General features: G+C 43.9%; 1 protein-coding gene across 1 annotated transcript in view; it reads left to right on the plus strand.

Annotated features, from left to right (window-relative positions):
- The window catches only part of LOC115269024 (uncharacterized), an 83,923-nt gene extending 57,554 nt beyond the window's left edge, over positions 1–26,369 (plus strand). Inside the window, exons 3-7 of the mRNA XM_029877308.2 lie at positions 18,887–19,102; positions 19,183–19,373; positions 23,116–24,826; positions 25,495–25,941; positions 26,044–26,369. Of these exons, the coding sequence (XP_029733168.2) occupies positions 18,887–19,102; positions 19,183–19,373; positions 23,116–24,826; positions 25,495–25,941; positions 26,044–26,291 (2,813 nt within the window). The 3' untranslated portion in view covers positions 26,292–26,369. The remainder of the gene's footprint in view (positions 1–18,886; positions 19,103–19,182; positions 19,374–23,115; positions 24,827–25,494; positions 25,942–26,043) is intronic.
- Positions 26,370–26,757: the final 388 nt, after the last annotated feature.

Here is a 26,757-nt window from a genome sequence, read left to right on the forward strand (position 1 = left end):
AGGTATCCCAGGAGAAATTCCTGGAGGAATTTCTGGTGAAATCCCTAGAGTAGTTCTGGGCGGAATGTCTGGAGGAATCCATGATGAAATCTTAGAGGAATTCTTTGATGCCTGCTTGCAGAAGTATTTGTAAATATTTCTGAAGAAATCGTGGGTGGAATACCTGAAGCATTTCTTGGAACAAGCCCCAAAACAATCACTATCGGAACCCCTCAAGACGTCCATGAAGGAATTTACGAAGGAGAAATTCCTGGAGAAGTCCCATGAAGAATTCCTTAAGGCTTCTCTGGTTACGACCATGCCTTTCAATGACTCATGTGTTTGTCTCCTCTATTTTTTAAGATTTAAATTAGTCATTTATGGTTTTTCATTGTTTTTGCGTCAAACCAATCAAGAATGCATCAATCAAACTGGTTTTATGGTCGTTCACATAGGTCGTTCATAGTTATGATCACAAGTTTTATATTCCTTATTAGCACAAATCGTGGATATCATCACATAACCATTGGAATATCATCAGTTAGTATCGTTTGTAGAAGTAAAATGGGATACAACGGTCCCTGCGGTGTCGCCCTAGGTATACCCAGCTGATCGTTGTATCATTGCATTTGAAGTAATAAAATATTCACGTGCTTCGCTAAGTGATGCACATTGACGTTGCTTTCGCACGCGATAATCATCGTGTTACCCATCATGCCTTCATCTTACATGTTACCGCCCAAACAAATAGCTACCAATACAAACCGTTCGTTTTTCACATCGTTCTACATTATGCAATCTTGATCATCTCGGCGGTATCGGAAAATTTAGCGTATGATGAAACTTATTAACTCTGTGTAACACAGCGTAACAAAACATAACTTTTGATCTGTCTCAAGAGCAAACTTATGTGTGTCTGATAGATTTTGGGCCGCTGAATCCGAATCCGGGCTCAGATTTGCTCCAGCACGTCACAATTTTGAGCTATACCTCAATATAGAGGGCAAAATATGCGATTTTGGGCTTTTTTTACTGCAAGCCATTAAGCATGAGAATATATTTTTTAACCAATCAAAGCATAAATTGGTCAATTAACATCTAAATTAACGACTCATGCAAAATATTTTATTTTACCAAGTCGAATTTGATAGTTTTAAGCTATTTATGGTATGTTGAATATTTCCCATACAAGTCACCCTCCAAAAGTTGCATGCAACTTTACATACTGACTTGAAATGCTTAAATCTATCAAATTTGATTTGGTAAAACGAAATATTTTGCATGAGTCGTTAGTTTAGATGTTAATTGACCAATTTATGCTTTGATTGGTTGTAAAAAAATATTTCCATGCTTAATGGCTTGCAGTTAAAAAAGCCCAAAATCACATATTTTCTTCTATAAATTGAGGTATAGCTCAAAATTGTGACGTGCTGGAGCAAATCTGAGCCCAGATTTGGATTCAGCGGCCCAAAATCTGTCAGAGACACAGAAGTTTGCTCTTGAGACAAAAAAATGTTGCGCTGTGTAATCATTGACAAACAGACATTATTCGGGAAATTTTAATCGCTTCAAGCCTAAAGCCATGTAAATTAAATTGGGTACTTACCTTCTTCATACAATTGTAAAGATATGTACCTAATTTGTAAATGAAAAATTACAAGACTTAAAAGGTCATACAACAATGACCCCATGTAACCGTGTTTTATCACTATAGGGTTTAATTAAATTTCAACTGTAAAGAACTGTTTCCTAAAAGCTATGTCTGGTCATCTCTGCCTAAGCTCGTCGCTTCGATGAACGGCTGAAGGTTAGATTGGAACAGTTTACATGATGAGTTGCGTATGAGCACAGTTAAAGTGGCATTGTTCTAAATGTGGTTCCCACGAAACGTTTAGAAGCAAATCATTCATAAAGTCAGGCACTAGAACAAGGGTGGAATTTTGAGGGCTCGGTGGATGTTTTGTCGTAAGTTTCCATCACTTTTTGATTAACGGGTTTTGTCATTTTTATTCTGTAGGTTTCCGAAATTTAATTACTGAATTTTACAAATCTGCTTTGTTTGTAATACTGGTCCAGTTGATGAAATATTGGGAAAGTATACTAATGAAGAATTCAGCGTTTTGTACATAGGAATTTCGTTTGCGTTTCCAAACTATGGGACCTAAGTTGCATGGGCGATGCTACACAGATCGAAAACAGAGTGTAATATTCTATGACATTTGATACACATAATTGGAGCGTGAGATATCACAGCAGTTTACATGATATATCATGTAAAATTCATAAAATATTACATTATACTTCCATTATATGTCATGTTATCCAGCAGGACTCCGAGTGATTACATGACATATAGCACAAATTTTCATGATACATATATCATGAAATCCATCGTAACAATAAGTTATCATGACTAAAATGAAATTTACATGACGTGTAAATCTCGTTATTTTTATCTGTGTACGAAATGTTGTCAGGGGGTGTACTACAAACAAATTTTCATTAGTTCATCCCACGTATGTGGCAACCCTAATCCAATCTAATGCATCTGACAGGAGCCAACATCTATCGTGTATCCACAATGGAATGCTTTGTGGATACATAAATGTTTACATACAAGATGTTGGATTCTTTAAAATGGCGGCCTCGCACCCTGGTGGTTCATCCATTCATCATTCATTGCCCCATATCTCTCAACAATGCATATAAATGGATGACCCATGAATGCCCCCATAGTTATTAGCAGTAGTAAAATAATTTTATTTTGTATGGAGAAAGGCATCTAAACTCGATTTTTTCGAAATAAGAAGCTTTTCCCAAAAATAAATGTTTGATAGGCACTAAAGTGGTCATCATTGTGCTCAACCGCTACCAAATATTGGTTTCGGATAATTTGTTCCATTGTGAGAAAGGGGCGCCTTTAGATACTAATCGCCATACAATATTGTTGCGATTTACTTTGTAGCGGGTTTCACGCATAAAAGTTAGCGCCTCATTGGTCAATGCGGAGAGTACGAAATCAGCCTGGCACTTCCGGTAAATTTGACCAAGCTGATTATGCAGTCCATGAAAGTCTCAAACTTGCAGCTTCGCCTTTTAATTTCACGTTATTGTCACATGCCACAATTGTTTCAAGATACACATATAACACAGCGAAACATTTTTTTTTGTCTCAAAAGCGAACTTGTATGGCAAATATTGTACCTACCATTAAATGCTTAAAATTGTCAAATTTGATTTGGTAAAATGAAATATTTGGCATAAATCGGTAATTTAGATGTTAATTGACCAATTAATACTTTGATTGTTTAAAATAATAATTTCCATGCTTAATGGCTTGCAGTCAAAAAAGCTCAAAATCACATATTTTGCCCTATAAATTGGGGTATAGCTCAAAATTGTGACGTGCTAGAGCAAATCTAAGCCCAGATTCGGATTCAGCTACCCAAAATCTGTCAGAGATACATAAGTTTGCTTTTGAGACAGACCAAAAATTAAATTGTGTTTCGCTGTGTTGTAGTTGATAACTTCAAACACATCAACCCCTGTCTCATCACCAACACCACTAGGCTTGCCACTGTCTCTACTTGCAATCATGTACTTTATCCTGATAGACTTTAGTCTCCCCTTTCAACGGAACTAAAGTTCCTGCTTGCGCCGGTCACCGATCACATAGCTATCAGCCACCACTACTATAGCACTAATTCGACCATTGGTATCCCTGCAGATGACCAATAGTTGTACTCTTTTACCAAGAATAACAACTGTGACAATTTCGCCAACCATATCCTGAACTGCCGTAATTCTGCAAAGTGACGTAAGCGACATTCAAAATTTCGGTATTTTTTGGTACATTATATATAATATCTGGGACAATAATAACACTATGGTATTCCTGCTGTATTAGAATGCAAGATCTAGTCGTAATCTATTATCTATGGAAAGAAACTTAGAGGATAATCAAGAGTTTTATGCATAATAACCAAAAAATGGGTTAAAATTATCAATGTCGCTTACGTCACTTTGCAGAATTGCGGCAGTGAAGTGATCGCGAGTAGGCCCGACGACCGCAGGTAACTACGAAGGTCGTCAGCTTACCGAGTTAAAAAATGCTGTAAACTAGATTAGTGTTGTTTTGGATCGGGTATTTGAGGCAATTCAACCAGCTGGTGATCATTACTTCATCCTCCCATATCTTCATGAGTATCTGGTGAATTGATTGATGCTGCTGATTGCTTCCGCTTAAGAAGTTCGACCGGGATATGCACCAAGTACAACGATCCGCCTACGAAAAGGCTCGGCGGGTACGCAGATCGCCAAGATCAAGCTCCCCGTAGGGTAGGTGAACAAGGCGACTGCAGTCGACAAGATCAAGGTAGGCTGGTCAGTGTGCTCGCTCAGCATGCACGAGACGCCAGTGGCGTGCTCCAAGTGCTCTGAGCAAGGATATGAGTCGTGGGCGTTTAAAGGCCCAGACAGTGGGGGTGGGGTCATTTTATTGAAAATCTCTCCGGGATATGATTTCCCAAATGGAAAGTGATCTACTGGTCGAAATAAGTGAGCTGTATAAAAATGAGCGATTTCGGTTGGCGCAAAGGGTTCAAGTGGAATTTTTACTAGAGCAAACATTGAAAAAACATTTCCAAATAAATTTTCAGGGGCAGGGGGAAGGGGATCGAAAATTCTCAAATTTTGGCGTAATTATACTTATACAGTATAATTATTAGGATCTACCTATCAATCCAAGAGATGATCACTAAGCACAAGCAGTCAATGAATATTTCTGCAGTACAGTTAAAAAGAACAGCTATTGAAAATAGTAGGCAAAATTTCTGATTGAAAAATTGACTCCTTAAATAATTATTTCAGTAACAAAAGTTAAAAGAACAGCCCATGAATTAAGGAAGTAAAAATTCCTGAACAAAATATCTAACTAAATTTCCATTAAATGAATACTACATTAAACAACTTGAAAGAACACCCTATAAAAACAAAAGAAGGAAAAATTTCCTGTAGAATTGTTAGTGGTTGAAATGCATATGATTTCTATAAGAGGACTACAATGTTTTTCTCAATGAGCGGCAACAAAGACTTCGCAAAAAATGTTGTCTTATAAGCGAGACATACCAGTTGGTAAATTTGTCTACTAAAATTTTTGTTCATTCGACCTTTTGTCCTTCGACATCTTGATCTTGATGGACGTAAAGAATGCGTTCAACAGCGTCAGCTGTGCCACCATCGAGTGCGCCATACACCACCTAGAAGTCCCGATTAGCTTATGCCGGATACTGAAGAGCTACTTCCAGAATATGGTGCTAATTTATGACACCGAGGAGGGCGAGAGGAGTTACAACACCACTGTGGGGTATCACGTATCGCACCACAAAACGGAGGTGGTAGTTGTAAACAAGCGCAAGTCTGAACAACAGGCAGTGGTCACCACAGGCGGGAATACGATCAACACTAAGCGCTTATTGAAGCAATTGGGGGTCATGATCTACGATAAGCTGAAATTCGGAAGCCACGTGGAATATGCCTGCAAAAGGGCAAGCATGGCGATAATGCCATTGTCAAAGATAATGTCAAATAGCTCGGCAATAGTCTCGAATAACCGTAAGCTGATCGCGACAGTAGCGTTCTCCATACTACGGTATGGCGCCGCTGCATGGTCCAATGTGTTAGTGGAAACGTGAAGCGATCGGGAGTACCCACAGGCTGATGTGCCTTAGGGTGGTCAGCGTATACCGCACGGTCTCAAAGGACGCGGTATGCGTGCTAGCGGGCATGATGCCAATAGCACTAGTGGTAGCAGAGGACGAAGGAGTGCTTCGAGTGACGCGGTATAAAAGGCACGAGCCGGATCGCCAACACATCGTGTATGCTGAAGTGGCAGAGGGAAAGGGCATCCTCCAGCAAGGGTAGATGGACAGTGTCCATACCGAGCGTGTCTAAATGGCGAGGTGAACTTCCACTTGACACAATTTCTGTCAGGCCATAGATCTTTAGGTGGTACAAGCACAGATTCAGACACGCAGGCTCCCCTACATCTTCGGTTTCCTGCAATAGGGGTACAACCCAAAAAATGACAATTTTCAGAATGAGCGTTTGAAAATTGGCAATTTTGAAGCACCTCCGGAAAGTTCATTTATTTGCTGGATCAAAGTAGGTATCGCCGCGGACGGACGTGTTTGTTTTTGCTCGTTGCGTTTGTTTTCGTGTCCTTCGTTTCCGTGGATTCAAAAGTGATTCTGCTTGCGCTACGCCACCCGGATTGCGGAATTGGTGTGGAAAACTCTAAAAAGGATACCCCGGGATTTTCACACCACGTTTCAGTGTGCAGCTATACACACTTTCCACTGAGCAGCCACAGTCTTTGGTTTGTAGTGATTCACAAATCAACCGTGCGGCATCTTTTCAATTCCATTTCGATCTGCGTTCAGAATTGGACATTTGATGATAGCGCTATACCAGTGGTGCTCATCCTGCGGCCCGCGGGCCGCATGCGGCCCTCCAAGCCTTAAGATGCGGCCCGCGGAGTACTTTAAGACGAATCGAAATTTTTGAACGATTATTTGAAATAACTCGTTAAATTTATAAAGAAATCAAACAAAAAAAAAAATGTTGATCAATTTTCATAGTGTTGAACACAAATTAAATAATAAATAAACAAAAAGAACAATCCGCTCTGGTAAGATTCGAAATCGCATCTCCGAAATATTTCGGCATTTCAGCTAAGTCACGAAGCCAGCTTATAGTTATTTATAAGTGATACGAATCAAATGAAAGTTTGTTAAAAATGTAATCGTGAATCATTTAAAAATTTGTTGCAGTTTCTAAGCGCAATCAATGCAACGCTGAGCAAATATTTCACATTTCGCCTTTCCCAAGAACATAAAAACACAAAGTCCGAAGTTTTTGACAAAATTCTCAACAAATCTCAACTAGGTTGCCAATATTGTTTAATTTTCACTGTTTGTTTAAATTTCTATTTATTTATTTATTTATTTATTAAAATTACATTCATCGGATTTTATATCCTAGTGAACATTACTAATTAAAACATTTATAAAAATTAAAACTAATATTCATTGTAAATTTAGAGCAAGAACCTTGTCCCTAAAGCTGGCTAACGACATGTTAAAATTAAAAAGCTGCTGCACTTTATTGAATTCGTTAATCATCGCAGGAAACGGCGCGTAACTTCCATAGTTAGTCCTATGCAGACTGGGGCGCAGGAGAGTGTGATTACGAAGGGCCCTTGGAGGAGCATAAACAGGAAGTAAGGAAAGAAGCGTACAAGAATCAATGTCTCCTTTCAAAAGCTTGGCAACAAAAATTGCTTGGTTCACGTTACGTCGGTGCTCTAATGTATCCAGGTTGAGTAACCGGCAACGATCTCGGTAGGGCGGTAAATTGACTGGGTCCCTCCATGGTAGGTTAGCGAGGGCATGTCGAAGAAAACGTTTTTGGATGCCTTCGATACGTTGAATCCATGTAGACTGATACGGAGTCCATACAACATCAGCAGTTTCGACTATCGATCGTACAAGTGAGCAAAATAGTGATTTCAAACAATAGGGATCCTTGAATTCACGAGAAATTTTGAAAATAAAACCAAGCTGGCGGTTGGCCTTATCAATGACAAAGCTCCTTTGCTGGTTAAATGTGAGATTACTGTCCAACAAGACCCCCAGATCTCTTACAACTGATGATCTTTCAAGTGGAATGTCATTTATCTTATAGTTAAATATCACAGGGTTCAACTTCCTATGGAACGAGATCACTGAACATTTACAAATGCTCAGCGACATATGATTGCGTGAACACTGTGGGAATTTAGCTGATGGTTCTCGATGAGAATCGCCCAGCACAGCGTACCGATACACTGTGCGTCCGACGTGATCGGACGCTGACCGAAGAAAGAGGAAGAGTCGCGGCTTGCTATGATCTCGTCAGCAGTTGTCACTCGATGGCGTAGGCGTTACCTCTGATGGTCAATGTGCGTGCGTTATCAATTGTCTGTTGACATATTGAAGGATAAGACTCTTAACACACTGAGAGATGCTCATTGTCAGATATAAACCCCACATTTCCCTTTTTTCCTCAACAAAAAGAGAAAAAAAAAATCTCTTACCAAGGGATTTAACAAATGTAGGGCATTACTGCCTTTTTCACTGAAAATTTGCATACTTCGCTGAATTTCATGACCGAAGGCTTGCGAATTCAACCGAAGGCTTACGCGATACAGCACATTACTAAATTCCACAGCAAGCTTTCTCATAATACAATAACTTATAACCAGAGTGTCTGAAAGCTCATGTATACATGAATGAGACAGTGTGCCATGCGCTGGTTTAAAATGCGTCTCAAGAAAATTTGTGAGATTTGAGATCATAGCATGCTCATAAAAAATCTTGTGTATGTGCCTCAATGAGACGTCGCTTGAGACTCGTCTCATTGAGATGTTCGTCAGTTGAAACCTGATAAAACGAATTGCAACGGAATTATTTTGGAGGCCCAGATTAGATCCTGTGAACCTGGTCCCACCCCAGAATTAAAGCAGACACAGCAAGATGGATAATTATCAGGAGAGTCGATTCCCTCAACCACGAGCGGCAATGGATGCATTATGCACAAGCGGGCAGTTCGGCGTTACTTGGGGGAAAATCGAGGCAGTTCGGTACCCCATCCGCACTTTTTTTGCAGACCATTCGGTGGCGCCAACCATTGCTACCCTCACGAAACGTCAAATTGCAACCGATGATGGTATTGTTAGGAGAAAAAAGTACCTTAGTAGATACTTCCGTTTCCCCCGATTAACAATCTTCGGATTGATAAACATTAGGGCCATTTCCCATCAACTCAAATGACCCTTCATCCCTCTCGATTGGTCAAACAAAACACGCCTAAAAATCACCAGTCGGAAGTACACGAACTGGGGGGCTGTTCATTTATTACGTAAGGGTTTATGGGGAGGGAGGAGGAGGGGGTTGGAGAAATCTTACGCGTTATACAAAAATATTTGGGTTATCAAACAAAATAAGTGGACGAATACCAACAGCATCAGCACACTCTTACGCAGTCTCCCAAAACATGATGGTCATTATGCATACTTCGAAAAAAGCATGTCCCAGGATTGTTCCTCTTAACACCTTTCCCGTCGTAAAACAAACTTCGGCTACATTCCATCTGCCACAGCATACTTATGACCCAAACCCCCTCCGCACCCGGAAAACGTCAACCCAGTCCCAACTGAACTTTATTTGTTAATGTGATCATAGTGAAGGATTCGATAGTGTATCAAGCGGGTGTACCTGGACACCTGGAGCTTGTCTCATTGAGATGTCTCATTGAGACTCGCAATGCTTATGTGATGTGCACCAACATCGCGAGTCTCAAGCTCATGGAATTTTCATGTGCTCACAGCCAACTTTTCTCAATCTCATATTGAGATTTGTGCGTACATATACTCTGCTTATAACACATAGCAAATACTCTATTTGCAATCCACTCACACAACTAGCGGACAGCCGCCATAAAATATCAGAGTAGCCCACGGTCTGGTGACCGCTGTCAAAGTTATTTTCTTGTCAAAGGATCTGCCGTCGTCGTGGAAACCCAAAGATGGCATTGAATCGTCAATTCTATAATACATCCAACTGTATGTTTATTGATGGAGAAAAATAGTCCATTGCGCACTTAAAGTATTCAAACATATGCCTATGTTATAAGTTCATAATATAGTATGCACTCGATTATTCGCACCTTACTAATAGAGCGATGGCAAATGGTGTGCCGTTCCGTTCATTCCACATTCGGATTCAAAAAGGACTAATTGGCTAATTTTCTCTCGTGCACAAGTACTTCAGGAACTTTATTCCCGGAAAATAAAAATAAACTTTCAGTATGAACATGGTCAGAGTGCACTCAAACGGTTTTGGAAATCGAGCACGATCTATGGTCTACATTTTAAAGAATATATCTTACATTCAATTATATCTGTCCTTTTGCGTCTTCATTTCAACCAAAAAATTTTCTCACGAATTTCTTCGAAGCGTCATCCTGCTTTGCAAAATGAACACCTTTCATTTTGACGGCGCGTCCAGCGATTCTACCGACCTACCAACGGCCTTCTAGGCAACATCCAACTTCCGATTCTTCAAGAATTATCTTTTTATAATTCGACGTTCTTCGAGACGCGTCCCTCAGTCTCTATTTTGACTTACAAAAACAATTCGACAGCCTTCGCGTCCCTCTTTCCCTTTCCTCGAAACTTTTTTTGGATTTCTCGACGGCCTTAGAGACGCGTCCTTTTTTCCTTTTCTCGACACCTTCAAGGCTCGCCTTTGCTTTCAATTCACGACGGCCTTCGAGGCGCGTCTCTCTGTTCCATTTCTAGACGGCCTTCGAGGCGCGTCCTTTTTTTTCCATTTCATGACGGCCTTCCAGGCGCGTTTCTATTTTTCCATTTCCCGATGATCTTCGAGACGCATCACTCTTTCGTCGACGGCCTTCGAGGCTCGTTTTTTTCACATCTCGACGGCCTTCCAGGCGCGTCCCTCTTTGCATTTTCCAACGGCCTTCGAGGCGCGTTACTCTTTTCCTTTCCTAGACGGCCTTCGAGGCGCGTCTCTTTTTGCATTTTCCAACGGCCTTCGAGGCGCGTCACTCTTTTCCTTTCCTAGACGGCCTTCGAGGCGCGTCTTTTCCATTTCTCGACGGCCTTCGAGGCCCGCCTTTTTTCCGACGGCCTTCGAGGCGCGTCTTTCTGTTGAGTTCCTCGACGGCCTTCGAGGCGCGTCACTCTTTCTCTTTCCTCGACGGCCTTCAAGGCGCGTCTGTCTTGTCTATTTCTAGACGGCCTTCGAGGCGCGTCCCTTTTTTGCATTTTCGACGGCCTTCCAGGCGCGTTCTTTTCTGCATTTCACGACGGCCTTCGAGGCGCGTCTTTCGATTCCCAAAATCGAACACAACAAATCCGACGGTCTTCGAGACACGTCTTCTGGCATACAAAGAAAATCAAGCCATTCGGATGGTCCTCGCAACGCGTCTTTTATATGTTGCTATCCAAAACGTCCATTAACGAAAAAGAAAACTCATACCTGCCACTTTACCACAATACTGCACTTTTCAATTAAATTCACTTATGGTTTAACTTACCTGGCTGAGCGATTCTCACCTTAATTTTAGTTTTATTGCAAAAAAAAACGCAATAAAGCCTGGCAGGATTGCCATTGTGGGAATTTAGCTGATGGTTCTCGATGAGAATCGCCCAGCACAGCGTACCGATACACTGTGCGTCCGACGTGATCGGACGCTGACCGAAGAAAGAGGAAGAGTCGCGGCTTGCTATGATCTCGTCAGCAGTTGTCACTCGATGGCGTAGGCGTTACCTCTGATGGTCAATGTGCGTGCGTTATCAATTGTCTGTTGACATATTGAGGGATAAGACTCTTAACACACTGAGAGATGCTCATTGTCAGATATAAACCCCACAAACACCAAGCAGCAAATTCATTCAGTAAAGTTTGCAGCAATAGGCAGTCGTTTTTACTCCGAATGACGACGTAGATTTTCAGGTCATCAGCAAACAGTAGTCTGCAGCCATGAGGAAGAATATTCGTGACGTCATTGAAGAAAATGGAGAACAATAATGGCCCTAGATTGCTTCCTTGGGGAACTCCTGATGTGCATGAGAATTCCCGCGAACAGCAAGATCCAATCCTTACTCGAAGTTTACGCCCAACCAGGTAGCTTTTAAGCCACATCACAAAATTATCAGATGCGCCAATTTTCCTGATTTTCTCCAGAAGAATGTGATGATTGATCCGGTCGAAGGCGGCGGTGAGGTCGGTGTAAACCGCATCAACTTGCAGTCCTTGCTCAATACTGGTGAGGCACGTGGTAGTAAATTCAACCAGGTTCGATGTTACAGATCTTCGTGGAAAGAAGCCGTGTTGGTCGGACGAAATGTATTGTTTAACTTTAAAAAACAAGTACTCATTTACGACTATCTCGAAGATCATAGACCCAGCACTCAATGAAGTTATCCCACGATAGTTGGAGATGTCCCTTTTCGATCCTTTTTTAAATACTGGAAACATGATGGAGCTTTTCCAAACCTCTGGAAACTTACGTTGCCTCAAAGATAGATTGAAAATAAACCGTAACGGCGCGAGAAGGCACTCGGCACACTTCTTGTAGATTACCGCAGGGATACCATCCGGACCAGGTTTATCCAGCTTTCCACGCTAGCCATAATGGCGGATGCCATAAAAATGTTTGACAAGAACTGTGCCCCACGCTGAACTGAAATTGAAGAAAATATTCTCAGCAAGCTGTGCTATCTAAAATTAACCGTTTTGTTGTTATCTGTCAGACGTGATATTTTTGCTTCCATTTTTTCTTTAAATTCCATAATTTACAACTTTTCTTATTTTAGGAATTACTGCATAAGTTTCAGTCAGCGTCCGTATCCGTATTGCAAAAATGTCAGGGGTCAAGGCGGTGGCATGCGGGGTTATCCACGAAGGCAGTCAGCCACGCACGTTTCTGGGAGGTTCCTACGGGTGTCGGTAATAGCGGTCTTCCGGGACAACGACAGCTTCGGTGGTCACGTGCAAAGCAGCTGGCTTGAAGGGGATCCGCGGACGTTCAAGAATTGCGGACTGACGGCGCTGTTGACGAACCGTGGCAGCGGAGGCTTCAGGGGGAGGAGGGAGATTGTGTGGCGATCAACAATGGCGAGCTACAACTGTGGTTACAGTATCGTGGTAGATGCAGCACTGACCACGGTGTCGGTAGAGAAACGACAATGGTAGACGCCAGCGGTAGGATGTGCTCCAGGAACTTCACTTACCACCCCGAATAGGTGGCGCAAAGCGGTGGCACCTGCCCACGGGTGAAAACGTTCGGAACACCACGGCTGGCACTGGAGGACACTCAGGCCATTGCTTGGCAGGCTTTCGACCTTGGATCATGGGAATCGAATCACTAACCAAGCTACAAAGCCGGACAACTTTTACAAATCATATCCAAAAAAAGTCTCGCATCGATGTTCGCTATTTGACATACCTTTTACGGATTTCGTTCACCGTCCGATCTAGCTCCCTGCAGAACCCCGTTCCGTGGTTGTGTCCCACCTGTCATCCATCGGGTTACCACCTGACGCCATTTATTGGGCAATTTTCAACCGGGGTTCTCAAACCGTACCCCGGTGCCAGTCAGCTAATCAGACGATGAAAATCGTGAACTAAACACATTCTGGCTTCGATAAATGTAATTGTAAATCATATTCTTGATTCCACAAGAACGGTCATATGCAAACCAAAGATCGCTTACAGATGGGCCATAAGTGGGCTTATGTTCTACTTATCCCGGAAAAGTTCCTTAACGTATGAAATACATTCAAGTAATGGGAATAGACATTGCACCGAACCAGGACCGGATAGGGTCCCACGCGATCCACGACAGGGCATAGAGAAACCCATGCCATTATTTTGTTAGAAATAAGATGTCTGGTACCTACAAGTGGCTCGAGCGGAGCTTTTCCGGTTTTGGTCTGGTGTAATGAGAAAAGCGCATGAAGCAGCCCTTTTCCAATAATTAAAGATAGAACTAATAGATAGAGATAGATAGAGATTTCACATTTATGAGAAGTTCACGTGTTTTTACGATTTGTAACGGGGTTAAGCAGATTCCTTCTGGTTAGGTATTTGGGGCGATCCCAGTTACAATTTTTGAAAGAAAATTCTGGGATTCAAAAGAAAAAATGATGCAGCAATGCGAACCGACGAAACTTCGAATTTCTTGGTCCAACTCATCAGAATCGTTTGAACGGATAATGCTCCAAAATTATTTCACGGAATCCACATTCAAGCTTAGTTCAATTCAATCTAAAACGAAAAGAAAATAATCAAAAACTACAAAACTGAATTGAAAAACCTTCCTTATCGCCTTTGCAAATTTTTACAAATCAACGGTTGGTTAGGTGACATCAAAATCAACAAAAATGTTTGGCAAATTCAAGGTTTGCTGAGACTGTTTTCTTCAATTTCAGTTCAGTGCACAGGGCACAGATCTTGTCAAATTTTTTATGGCATCCGCCATTATGGCTAGCATGGAAAGCTGGATAGGAACTTTTCAACTTGTCTGTAGCGCGTACGATCATCGAGTCAGTTACTTCAAAAACATCAATATCCACAGCATCTGTAGCAACATTATTGGTTGCTTGTTTCAGTTCAAAATCGGTACATGATGTATTGTTGAACACACTACAGAACCGTTCAGCAAATAACGTACATTTATCACTAGCCGCAGTACAGTGCTTATCGCCAAAGAACATGTTCACTGGAAAGCCGTACTCTTTTCGTTTGCTGTTGACAAAAGCCCAAAATGATTTCGGATTACGACGGAGATGATTTTGAGTTCTCAGAACAAAACCACGGTAGCGATAGGTGTTCATCGTCGTATAAGCTCTGCTGATAATCTTAAACTCGGTTCTCAGGAGCGGTGTACGAAATTTTCGCAGTTTACGTAGCGCTGCATTCTTTCTGCGCTTGAGGGTCCGCAATTCGTGATTTTCCCAGGGAGGTAGCCGTGGCTTACGTTTAATTGGAACATGTTCGACTAACCAGTTATTCAGCACACATAGAAAATAGGCAGTAGCTTGATCCACATCACTGCAGTTGTGCATTGGTGACCAGTCAAAGAGGCTGAGATATGTTACGAGAGCATCAACATTTGTCTTTTTGAAATCCAGCTGCTGATCTTCATCATTGGTGCATACATCCTCAACGTAAAATGGTAAGAGTATTTCAAGCGGTGGATGATGCAAGTCCGGTGCGATAAGTACATCGTTGGTTTCAGACACAGAGAAGTCAATTGAGTTGGAAAAAACCAAATCAAGAGTATGTCCATTTAGATTTTTAGTTGGATTGATCTGATGCAGATTGCAGAAGGCCATTCCATCAATTGTCGAATAACGTGCATGGTTTAGAGAAGAGATTGAATAGTCAATTGTAACTGAACCTTGCTCATCCTTCATCCAATGGATTTCAGAGAAGTTATAATCACCAAAAATGAGAATTGTGTCGTCACAGGAACTACAGGAGTCAATTTCACGTACTGACTTTAGATGAGATTCAATGACTTGTGAATCGTTCGTCTTATCAGGAGGAAGGTAAAACGAAGAAATGTAGAGGCACTTGTTGTTGAAGTCGAGCTTGACCCATACTTGTTCCAAGCAGCTATCACAGATGCTGAGCTGCACAGAAGAAATCGTCTTCTTTACGGCAACGAGAACTCCACCTCCCATGCGTTTAGAACTGTTAACTCCGTTTCGATCGCATCTGTATACGTCATATAGAGGCCCAAATAATTGGACGGAATGTATACGGTTATCCAGCCAGGTTTCAGTCAGCACAATAACATCAAAATCACATCCGGTCACGGCAAGAAACCAAGCATCGATTTTTGTTCGAAGACCTCGAACATTTTGGTAGTAGGCTTTTAGAGATGAAGCGGCAGATGCAAGATCAGTGATAGGATTATCGTTCAGATGACTGGGCCGTGGATCACTGCGAGAGGAAGACAAATCACCAAGCCGGAAATGTTCAGATAAACGGTGGTACTTGCCTGGGGAGGCATTTTGGATGCCCCCTCCCGGCCCTTCGACGGCTGAGGTTCCAGGACGACTTTGTGTGCAACGTTGATCAAGATTAGCATTTAGGTCGAGCTGGTCAGGGGCATCCGAAGTGCTTTTGGAAGGCCTGTGCTGGGTTGTGACATGTCAATAAGGCTGGTGGTGTGAGGATGAGTCGCCTGGCTAGATATGTGGGGCGCATCTATGACAGCGCCACAAGTGGTGGTGGTGGTAGTGTTGAAGTAAAGTTGTCTGTGAGAATAATATGAATCACCGGACGGCGGATGCTCGGAAACAGATCTGTACTTGCCTGAGGAGGCATTTTGGATGCCCCCTTCCGTTGTTCCGACGGCTGAGGTGCCAGGACGACTTTGTGAGCAGGATTCATCAAAATAGGCAGCTGAGACGGAGTGGTCAGGGGCATCCAAAGTGCTTTTTTGTGTGCGTCCTGGGAAATCCGAGCCGGGTTCAGGATGGGTAGTCCAATGATGCTTTATCTGTCTGGTCGTTTGATTAGATTCAGCGGTAGTGGCGTAGCGGGGATTAGAGTATAATCGACGTTCTCTAGGAAAGTTCAGCAAATCAACGGACGGCAAATGTTCAGAAACAGAATTGTACTTGCCTGAGGAGGCATTTTGGATGCCTCCTTCCGTTTCTCCGGAGGCTGGGATGCCAGGACGACTTTGTGAGCAGGATTCATCAGAACAGGCAGCTAAAACGGAGTGGTCAGGGGCATCCAAAGTGCTTTTTTGTGTGCGTCCTGGGGAATCCGAACCGGGTTGCGTTCCGACGAAAAGTTTAGTAGTCCAAGGATGATTCAGATGTTTAGTCGTATGGTGAGGCTCCGCGGTAACGGTGCCGCAGCTGTTAGGGCATACTCGACGTTCACTGGGAAAGATCAGCAAATCAACGGACGGCGAATGTTCAAAAACAGAGTTGTACTTGCCTGAGGAGGCATTTTGGATGCCCCCTTCCGTTCCTGCGACGGCTGAGATGCCAGGACGACTTTGAAAGCAGGAATCAACTAATACGGCAGCTGAGTCGAGGTGGTCGGGGACATCCAATATGGCTGGTCGAATGGAGCAATTCTATAACCTGGCCGGCGTAATCGGGGGTGGGTTGTTTTTTGGGGTGTGGTCGAAGATTCGTACAGTCACTCCATCTGGCCAGTACCAGGGGTCGCCAATTACATTAGAGATAGACTTGTTAACGGTAACTTTGAACGATACGAAAGTTAAGTCGTTCAGTGTTTTTCCTCGAGGAACAAGTTTGACTACTTTGACAGTAGCCGGATTGACGTTCGTGATATCCTGAAGGTACGTTAACACATCCTCTTCCTTCTGATCAGGCGTGAACGGAGTGACATAGAAATCAGTCGAGTCTTCGTCAACTGCTCCAATTCGGGCAACGCTTAACGGACCAGCAGAGGGTCTACGTGGCACATCTTCGCGTTCGCGGCTGGAGCTCTGATCGGTGTCTACCGAAATGGAATCAGACTTGCTTAGTACTTGTCCATTTTTTTGCGATGGAACAGCAGGAGTGGAGGCGCGATCACGTTTGTTGGTGGACTTCGATGTGGATGGCATTGGGTTAGTCACGATCTGGACCCGCTTGTTACCTCCGACGACAAACTTCTCGGGAGCTTGACTAACCGTAGCATTAATCTCGTCGAGGACTTCAAGAAAGGAGGTGTCATCGCAAAACCTGGAGCGATTCATAGAGACGTCAGAGACTGTGTCATCCAGGGTCATCATGTCGATGGTCTGATGGAAAGTTGTATGGTCAAGCGAGAGATTGGCCGGTGGGGTCCGTTGCTGAGAGTCATAGAGTGCCTTGTTCATCTTTCGCAAGCTTTCTCCATAGTTTCCTAAACGGGTGTCCATGGAGTCGGTTCGTATCAGGAGCTCACGTAGCGCTTTGAAGATTACCTTTTCACGATCGTGTACAGCAGGATCAAAGTTCAAGCGGCATGAGGAACAGAACCAGTAGAACCCGACGTTCGCCGTCCAGGATGAAAGTTGAGTTTTCGTCAAACCCACACAAGAGTGATGGAAGGATATACCACATGATCCGCTACACGTTATTCGCTTGTCGGGACTGATTCCACTCGAACAAATTCGGCATGAGCTCATGTTGTTGAGAGGATATTTTTTTGGCAAATTAAACGGCGAGTTCAAACGTACAGATGCGCCTTTTCTTATGCAATTTGATAAAGCGTTGTCGGCTGCGTTTATGGTTGTGTGACGTTTATGGTTCCTTTTTGTGGAGGCGATTTATAGACAACAACAATGTAGGGCGCGAACTACTCAAATGTAAAAACTGATATTCACAGCACCGCGAAAAACAGATCAAACTAATTTCACCGGATTTTGAAAGTGAGGTCCGTGTGAAAACACATTCAAATCACTACAGCAATAATAGGACACGAATAATATCTAAACGACGGCAATGAAATGCACATTAACGAAACAAACGCCCGCAGTCACAGTGGTCACACTTATAAGGCCTCTTGGGCGGTGGCTTCTATATTCGTCTGTTTTCCACTATAACTCAGTCAAATTTGAACCAATTGACACAACTTTTGGAATGTGGTGAGATAGGTACAGTATCTACCCGTGTACAACATTTCAAGTCAATTGGTTCAAAATTGACTGAGTTATAGTGGAAAACAGACGAACATAGAAGCCACCGCCCAAGTGGCGCGATACCCTATTAACCCTCGAGCGATCGCGCTGTTGTATTTTGTACAACACGTTGAAAAAATCTCGCTTTTTGTACTTAGAATTAGCGTGGTGCTGACGCAGGTAGTCAACCGCGCGAGTTACGGAAGGTTAATGAAGAAGTAGTGGCGCTCGCTACTGAACTTACCACGCTTCTAACAAATCCAATCACACGCATTTCCCACTGCCGCCGCCCGTCAGTCGCCCGTCAATCGCTCGTCGGCAAATTATCATGTTGGCAATAACCAACTGATGTGTTTAACACTTACATATTGCATGAGAACTTGCATGTCTCACGGTCAAAATCTACGGCAACCAACAAATGACGACGCCGAGCGAGACTCATCGACAGGCGACGACAGATGCCGGTAATAGCCGGTATGATGCGCTCGTGAACTTGACCGTGTGTTTATCATGACTATGATACCTACTATATGCTCTAGCAGCAGTCAGTACCTATGTTAATTGTCGTCGTGTGTCATTCGTTGAAATTAATAATTCTATCTGGATTTCCTTGTTTCTATTCCACGCAACCAACCCATAGACTGCGATGCAACGAAATGCCCGCCATCGGTCGACATTCCGGACACGCTGCTTCAGGTGGGCGAACGCACCGGCAAGCAAATGGTGAACTGCTGCGAGGTCACGCAAATATTCTGCGATCGGAGCACGTGCCCAGCGAGGATCCAGTTCTGTGACGAAGCAAGGACGATCCGACCGAAGACAGTCGAGGGAAGGTGTTGCACTTTGGACGAGTGTGGTGAGTTGAATGCTTAGGTTTAGTGCTAGTCCTATTCTGCATAATGATTATCGGTTGTTTCTCGCATATTGCACCTACAGATAACAACGTCACACGATCGGAGCTGTGCGAGGTGGAAATCAATGGAACGATCACCAGAAAGCAGATTGGCGAAAAGTGGTTCAGCATGGTCAACAGGACAACTTGCATGAACTTCGAGTGCCTGCGAGGAGAAGCTTCGGAACCATTTGTGAATTCTATTGGAATCACATGTAATTCGCAGTGTCCGGAGGTAATATATCCCTACCCTATCAGGTTTTAGCAAAGACATAATTTCACAATTTGCAGTTTGTATACATTGTTATACAGTCCCGATTCGTTCGTTGGCGGCTCGTTAGATGGGCTGTCTCGTTAGTTGAATGTTCACTGGTTGGGGCAAAACCCAACTAAAAAGCACTGTCAATGTCAAAATCGATGTCAAAACGAGTTTGACGTCTGACCGCCATCGCATCGCAGCTCCTATATACAGAACGTTTGTGCAAGTATGTGAGTGTTTCGTGACGTATTTCTCGTCGCTTGCATGTGTCTAGAGCATTTTGATCAGTTGTCAGTTGCCCCAACGAACGAACACGATTCGCTAATCGGGGCGCAGTCGTGACCCAACGAGCGAATCCTCACTGTAGTTAAAATTTTTTTTTTGAGAGATGCCCCAAGAGGTGGGGATTTCACTAAGGAGGGGAGTACTAATAGTCGAGAGGACTTCAAAATTTCATGGATGTCAGGGACATACTTACCTTACCGATCAGGCTAAGGCCGGGGTGGCCTCTGCTGTACATAGTAGCCGCCTCCATTCCACTCGGTCCATGGCTGTTTGTCTCCAGTTCCGCACTCTGCGTAGGGTCCGCAGATCGTCCTCCACTTGATCGACCCACCTAGCTCACTGCGCACCACGTCTTCTTGTACCGGTCGTATGACTCTCGAGAACCATTTAAGCCGGGTTGCTATCCGACATCTTGATGACGTGACCCGCCCACCGTAGCCTCCAGATTTTCGCGGTATGGGTGATGGTTGGTTCTCTCAGCAGCTGATGCAGTTCGTGGTTCATTCGCCTTCTCCAAGTCCCGTCTTCCATCTGCACTCCGCCGTAGATGGTACGCAACACCTTCCGTTCGAAAACTCCAAGGGCGCGTTGGTCCTCTGCACGTAGGGTCCATGTTTCGTGCCCATAGAGGACGACCGGTCTAATCAACGTTTTGTAGATGGTTAACTTCGTGTTACGGCGAACTTTATTCGATCGTAGAGTTCTGCGGAGTCCAAAGTAAGCACGATTTTCTGCCATAATGCGCTGCTGAATTTCTTTGCTGGTATCGTTGTCGGCGGTCACCAGTGACCTTAAGTACACGAATTCTTCAACCGGCTCGATTTCATTACCGTCGATATAAGTTCGAGGTGATGGGCGCGATGATTCCTCCCTGGAGCCCTTTGCCATCATGTACTTTGTCTTCGACACATTAATGACTAATCCGATTCGCCTGGCTTCACTCTTTAGTCGGATAAACGTTTCCGCCATCGTCTCAAATTTACGAGCAATAATGTCAATATCATCAGCAAAACCAAGCAGCTGAATGGACTTCGTGAAAATCGTTCCACTCGTGTTTATCCCCGCTCTCCTTACTGCACCCTCTAAAGCAATGTTGAACAACAAGCACGAAAGCCCATCACCTTGCCGTAACCCTTTGTGAGATTCGAAGGGACTCGATGGTGTCCCTGATACCGAACTACGCACATCACTCGATCCATCGTCGCCTTGATCATTCGTATCAGTTTATCCGGGAATCCGTATTCGTGCATAATCTGCCATACACGCTCAGAAAACCGTTCTGATAAACGTGAACAAACAAACGCAAATATGAGAACAAGCAAATATACACCGTGAACTGGAACTAGTTCCAGCTGTCAATATGGGCGTTCTGGAAAACGTGATATCTAGTTCACGGTGTACATTTCTTATTGTTGTTATCGTTGCTATGCATAGTTTCCGTTTGTTCCCGTTGCCGTGACTGGGAGCGCACGTATATCGGAACGGATTTTTTTGCGTGTAGCTGTTCTTGATCGATTGTATCATACGCGGATTTGAAATCGATGAACAAGTAATGTGTGGGCACGTTGTATTCACGGCTGTTCTGCAACACGTGGCGGATGGCGAACATCTGGTCCGTTGTAGCGCGTTCACCCTTAGATCCAGCCTGATGTTGCCCCACGAACTCTCTTGCAATCGGTGATAGACGGCGGCATAAAATTTGAGAGAGTATCTTGTAGGCAGCGCTCAGTAGTGTGATCGCTCGGTAGTTCCCTCTTTCAACCGGCCAACCTCCTCCTCAATCTCTTGGAGGTCAGGGGCCGGAAGTCTTTCGTCCTGTCCACATACTCCTAGATCTGTTACCACGCCACCTTCGGTACTTGCAACGTCGCCATTGAGGTGCTCATCGTAATGCTGCCGCCCCCTCTCGACCACCTCACGCTCACTCGTGAGAATATTCCCGTGATTATCTCGGCACATGCTGGCTTGTGGCACAAAGCCTCTGCGCGAGCGGTTCAGCTTCTCGTAGAACTTTCGAGTGTCCTTAGCGCGGTACAGCTCTTCCATCGCTTCGCGATCTCGTTCTTCCTGCTGGCGCTTCTTCATTCGGAAGACTGAGTTCTGCCTGTTCCGCGCCTGTTTGTAACGTGTCTCATTCGCTCTCGTACGGTGTTGCAGCATTCTCGCCCATTCTGCATTCTTCTCGTTTTTCAACTGTTCACATTCGCCGTCGTTTCTGTGATTCGGAGTCGCGAAGCCTAGTGCTGTAGCCGAGGTACTACCTATGGCGGATCGGATGTCAGGCCATCTTCAAGTTGCTCGATGTTGAGCCGCGGCGTTCGACTTCGATGCGTGGTGATAACTGTCGAAAAATTTGAGCGCATGCATACAGCGACTAAGTAGTGATCCGAATCTATATTCGCACTGCGGTATGTGCGGACATTGGTTATATCCGAGAAGAATTTACCGTCGATTAGAACGTGGTCGATATGGTTTTCTGTTTGATGGTCGGGTGATCTCCAGGTGGCTTTGTGGATATCTTTGCGGGGGAAGAAGGTGCTTCGGACTACCATACCACGGGAGGCTGCAAAGTTTACGCATCGCTGGCCGTTATCATTCGATACGGCGTGCAGGCTGTTTCGCCCGATTACCGGTCTGTACATTTCCTCCCTTCCTACCTGCGCGTTCATGTCGCCGACAACGATTTTCACGTCACGCGGCAAGCAACCATCGTATGTTTGCTCTAACTGCGCGTAGAACGCTTCTTTCTCGTCATCAGGTCCCTCCAGGAATGCTTAATGAGATTCTGAAAGAAAATTCTTCCATTGATTTATTCAAGGATTCCTCCAGAAATTGATCCTATGATTCTTTTAGGGATTTCTTCAATGATTTCTCTGGGAATTGCTCTCGGAATACCTCGAAGAATTATTGCTGTGATTCCTTCAGGAACTCCTACCTGGATTTTTTCAAGCATTCTTGCAGGGATTTCACAAGCATTTTCAGGTGGTATTTTTGCAGTTATTGGAATCCTTAAAAATCTGAAGAATTCCCATCGGGAATTGTTTGCGGAATCCCAGCAAGACTTTCTGAAGGATTCCCACCACAAATTCCTGGAGAAATCCCATCAACAATTTCAACATAAATTCTCAAAGGAATCTGAAGATGATTTCCAGTAAGAAAACGAAGAGAAATTCCTACAATAATTCTTAGAGACATCCTTGGAATGGAAGAATGTCTAGAAAAAATCTGAAGAAACTTTTGTAAAAACAAACTCTGGGAAGGGTGAATTTCTGGAGGAATCCATAGCGAAGTTACAGCAGTGGTGCGGTCCAAATTAGCAAAATCACTGTCCCCTAGGCCTCACCTCCAGCTATGTAAACTGTAACCATTTGCACAATTGTACTTTTCAACTATGGATGAAATGATTTATTAAAACCATTATTTCCCGTTTCAGGGATTCGCACTGCAGTATACCACCCAGCACTGCTGTCCACAATGTGTTCAGGCGAAATGTCGTTTCAACGATCGCTTCTACGCGGAAGACGAAAGTTGGGAAAGTCCAGATGGCTGCCAACGGTATCAATGCATCAACGAAGGCGGTTTGCTGTCGATCGTATCGAACCGAAAGCAGTGCCCGGTAATGATGGATTGTCCACCGGAGGACGTGGTAGAGCAGGACTGCTGCAGTATGTGCAATATTACACTGGTTGAACCAGTAACGCCGAGACCACGCAAAGGAATCGAATATTACGACGAGCTTGACTACTCGGATCATGAATGCAAACGAGAATGTATCAGGGGAAGGAAACCCATGAATTGTTATTACCGATTCAAGATTGAGTGGTATGAGACCTTGAGCAAGGCATGTTATGAGTGCCCGTACAATGCTACGGATTGTGATCGGCCGCACTGTATTGCTGCAGATGGAGTTCGAAGAAGTGTGATCGTTATAAACAGAATGATGCCAGGACCGTCAATCGAGGTTTGTGAGAATGATATAATTACCGTGGATGTGGAGAATCACCTTATGGGAGACAGTACTACGATTCATTGGCATGGTTTGCATCAGAAGAGAACACCTTATATGGACGGAGTGCCCCATATCTCTCAGTGTCCGATCAGTCCGGGGACAACTTTCAGGTACACATTTAAGGCGGACAATGCGGGTACTCATTTCTGGCACTCTCATACCGGAATGCAACGTGGAGATGGAGCATTTGGTCCGCTAATCATTAGAAGGGACAATGATCCCCAACAGATTATGTACGATCATGATCTTTCCGAACATGTGATAACTGTTCAGGATTGGGGACACGTAGCTGGAAATCAAATGTTTATAGCCCATCACCACTCGACGGGAGATAATAAGCCTCCAAACATACTGATTAATGGACGAGGGAAATATTTCAAACGGTATCCAAAAATCACTGTTTCAGCAGGAAACGGAAATAGAGATATGGGAAACGATGCAGAGCTGATACTAAGCTCTCCTAGCAAAGCTCTCAAACAAGTCAGTACTAGACTATCCAACACATCATTGCGTCGAACGAAGCGACAGTCCAGGACAGTGAATTTCAACGCCGTAGTGGTCCCCGAATCGGAACACATTCCCTTGAAAGTATTCTACGTCGAACCGAAGAAGCGCTATCGGTTTCGGTTGATCAACGCTGAATTCCTGAACTGCCCGGTCGAACTTTCTGTGGAAGGGCACAACCTCACCGTAATATCGTCGGATAGTTTCGACGTAAACCCCGTAGAAGATCTGGCCTCGTTCGTCAGCTATGCTGGTGAACGATTCGATTTCGTTCTGAGAGCAAACCAACCTATTGGAAACTACCTGATGCGGTTCCGAGGGTTGATGGATTGCGATGAACGGTTCACGTCCGCCTATCAGGTGGCCGTGCTGCGCTACAAAGGAGCTCCCGAGGAGGAATATCAACAGTGGCCGAATTACGACTTCCCTCTGGAAGGAATGCAGCTAAATTCGTTGAACAAAGGAACGGGGCACGCCGATACGATGTCAATTGCGGAAACATCGTCGAGAGATCAAGAAGATCTGCTATTGCTCAGGGAGAAGACTGATTTTAAGTTTTACGTTTATTACGATTTCTACGCCAAGGACAATCCACACTTTCACGTTCCAGATTTGTACGGATTTAAGGATGGTAAGTACAGTTTTTTTAAATATTTTTTATCTTAATGGCGTTTTCTTCCAAATAAAAAAAAACTGCTTTTCAGCTTATTGTGAGGTCGCCATTCACCGCTCATGCAAGATCTAGATCGCCAATTTGAGTGTTGTTTGGTGTTATTTTGGTGTTGTTTGGTGTGGCAACCCGGCAACGCCAACAATATCACAACGTAATAAGTGCCACAACACCACAACACTGCAACCCAGAAACGGGCAACGTTGTGTTGCAACAACAAAAATATCCAAGATGGCCGCTGGGCCAAATTGGCGATCTAGACAACTTATCTTCTAGATCACCAATTTGGGTGTTGTTTGGTGGCCAAGGGTGTGGCAACTCAGCAACGTGAAAAGTGCCACAACACCGCAACCCAGCAACGGGCAACGTTGTGTTGCAACAAAAAATGCAAGATGGCCACCCGGCCAAATTTGGGTAGTCAAAATTTTCCGTGACGTTACCTATAAACGTTCTTTACCTTTTTTAAGTCACCCCCACCGGGGCTTCATCAAAATGGCCATTTTTGCATTGAACATCGCAGGTTTACAGGTTTACAGGTTTGCGAGGCTGCAGCCTGTAAAAAAATCTTGCTGAAAAGTTCCGAATGAAATATCAATAATTTAATGTACATATTATTTTCCGCATTGCAGTCATCAACAACACCAACCGACTGTTCACTCCGCAGCTGAATCACATTTCGATGCGGATGCCAAAGATTCCCATGATGCCGGGCAAGGACGAGCTGGACGAGAGTCGCTTCTGCAACGCAAGCTCTCTGATGGAACAGGGCATCAACTGTCGGGAGGAATTTTGCGAGTGCAGCCACGTGGTTCAAGTGCCACTGAACTCAACCGTGGAAATGGTGCTGATAGACGAGGGGTTCACATTCGATGCCAATCATCCGTTCCATCTGCACGGGCATGCCTTCCGGGTGGTCGGAATGGAACGGTTGGCGGGCAACATTACGGCCGAGGAAGTGAAGCGGCTGGACGAGGAGGGAAAGATCAAACGGCGCTTGAAGGGTGCCCCGATTAAAGATACGGTGACCATTCCGGACGGTGGTTATACCATTATTCGGTTCATTGCGAACAATCCAGGTTAGTTTTGAGTTTTGATTAGATTTCGAAAAGTGTACAATTTTGCGTTCATTTTCTACCGTCCTGAATTGCTCCTAACATATCTACATTTCCCTCCCCCAGGCTACTGGTTGTTCCACTGTCACATCGAGTTCCACGCCGAGATCGGAATGTCGCTCGTCCTGAAGGTGGGTGATAAATCAGAAATGCTGGCAGCTCCCCCGAACTTCCCCACGTGTTACGACTACACGCCCGGTCTGGGAAATCAGTATTCCGGTGGGCAGCACACTGCTGGACATGGTGCCCTCCAGCGAGTAGTATTATTTTTAGCGTCCATTACCGTGGCAGTGATTGCAAAGATGATTGCGTGATTGTGATATTTATTGTTAGATGTTCTACTTTAAGAGAAGTTTTATATAAAGAAATAAAAAGTTTCGTTAAAAAATCAACTTCTACTTTCACGTTTCATATTTTTAAAGAAACTCCTCCCTTAAAGTCGGGTTGTAGTATCCATCTACATATCTGTTTTTGATAGGAAATCGATGCTTTGCAGATGAAATGTTGGGACAGGCGCATGCGTTGAAATGCAAAGAAATGGTGATGGTCGCTGTCGCTTCAACTTTTATTTACACTGCAATGGGGCAATCATTCAAAATTATGTTTGCAAATTTAATCAAAAATCATTTTCCTGATGACCATGAACCTAACAAAGATTGTAAAGGTTCTAATATGTTATCTGTAATATGTTCTAACGTTAGTATAAAACTAACTGTAATGATTTACTATAACAGCCATTGTGGCGAAACCTGCCACGAATCTGATCTTTTTATAATTCTC

Source organism: Aedes albopictus, chromosome 3 (assembly GCF_035046485.1).
Source record: "Aedes albopictus strain Foshan chromosome 3, AalbF5, whole genome shotgun sequence".
Taxonomy (NCBI): domain Eukaryota; kingdom Metazoa; phylum Arthropoda; class Insecta; order Diptera; family Culicidae; genus Aedes; species Aedes albopictus.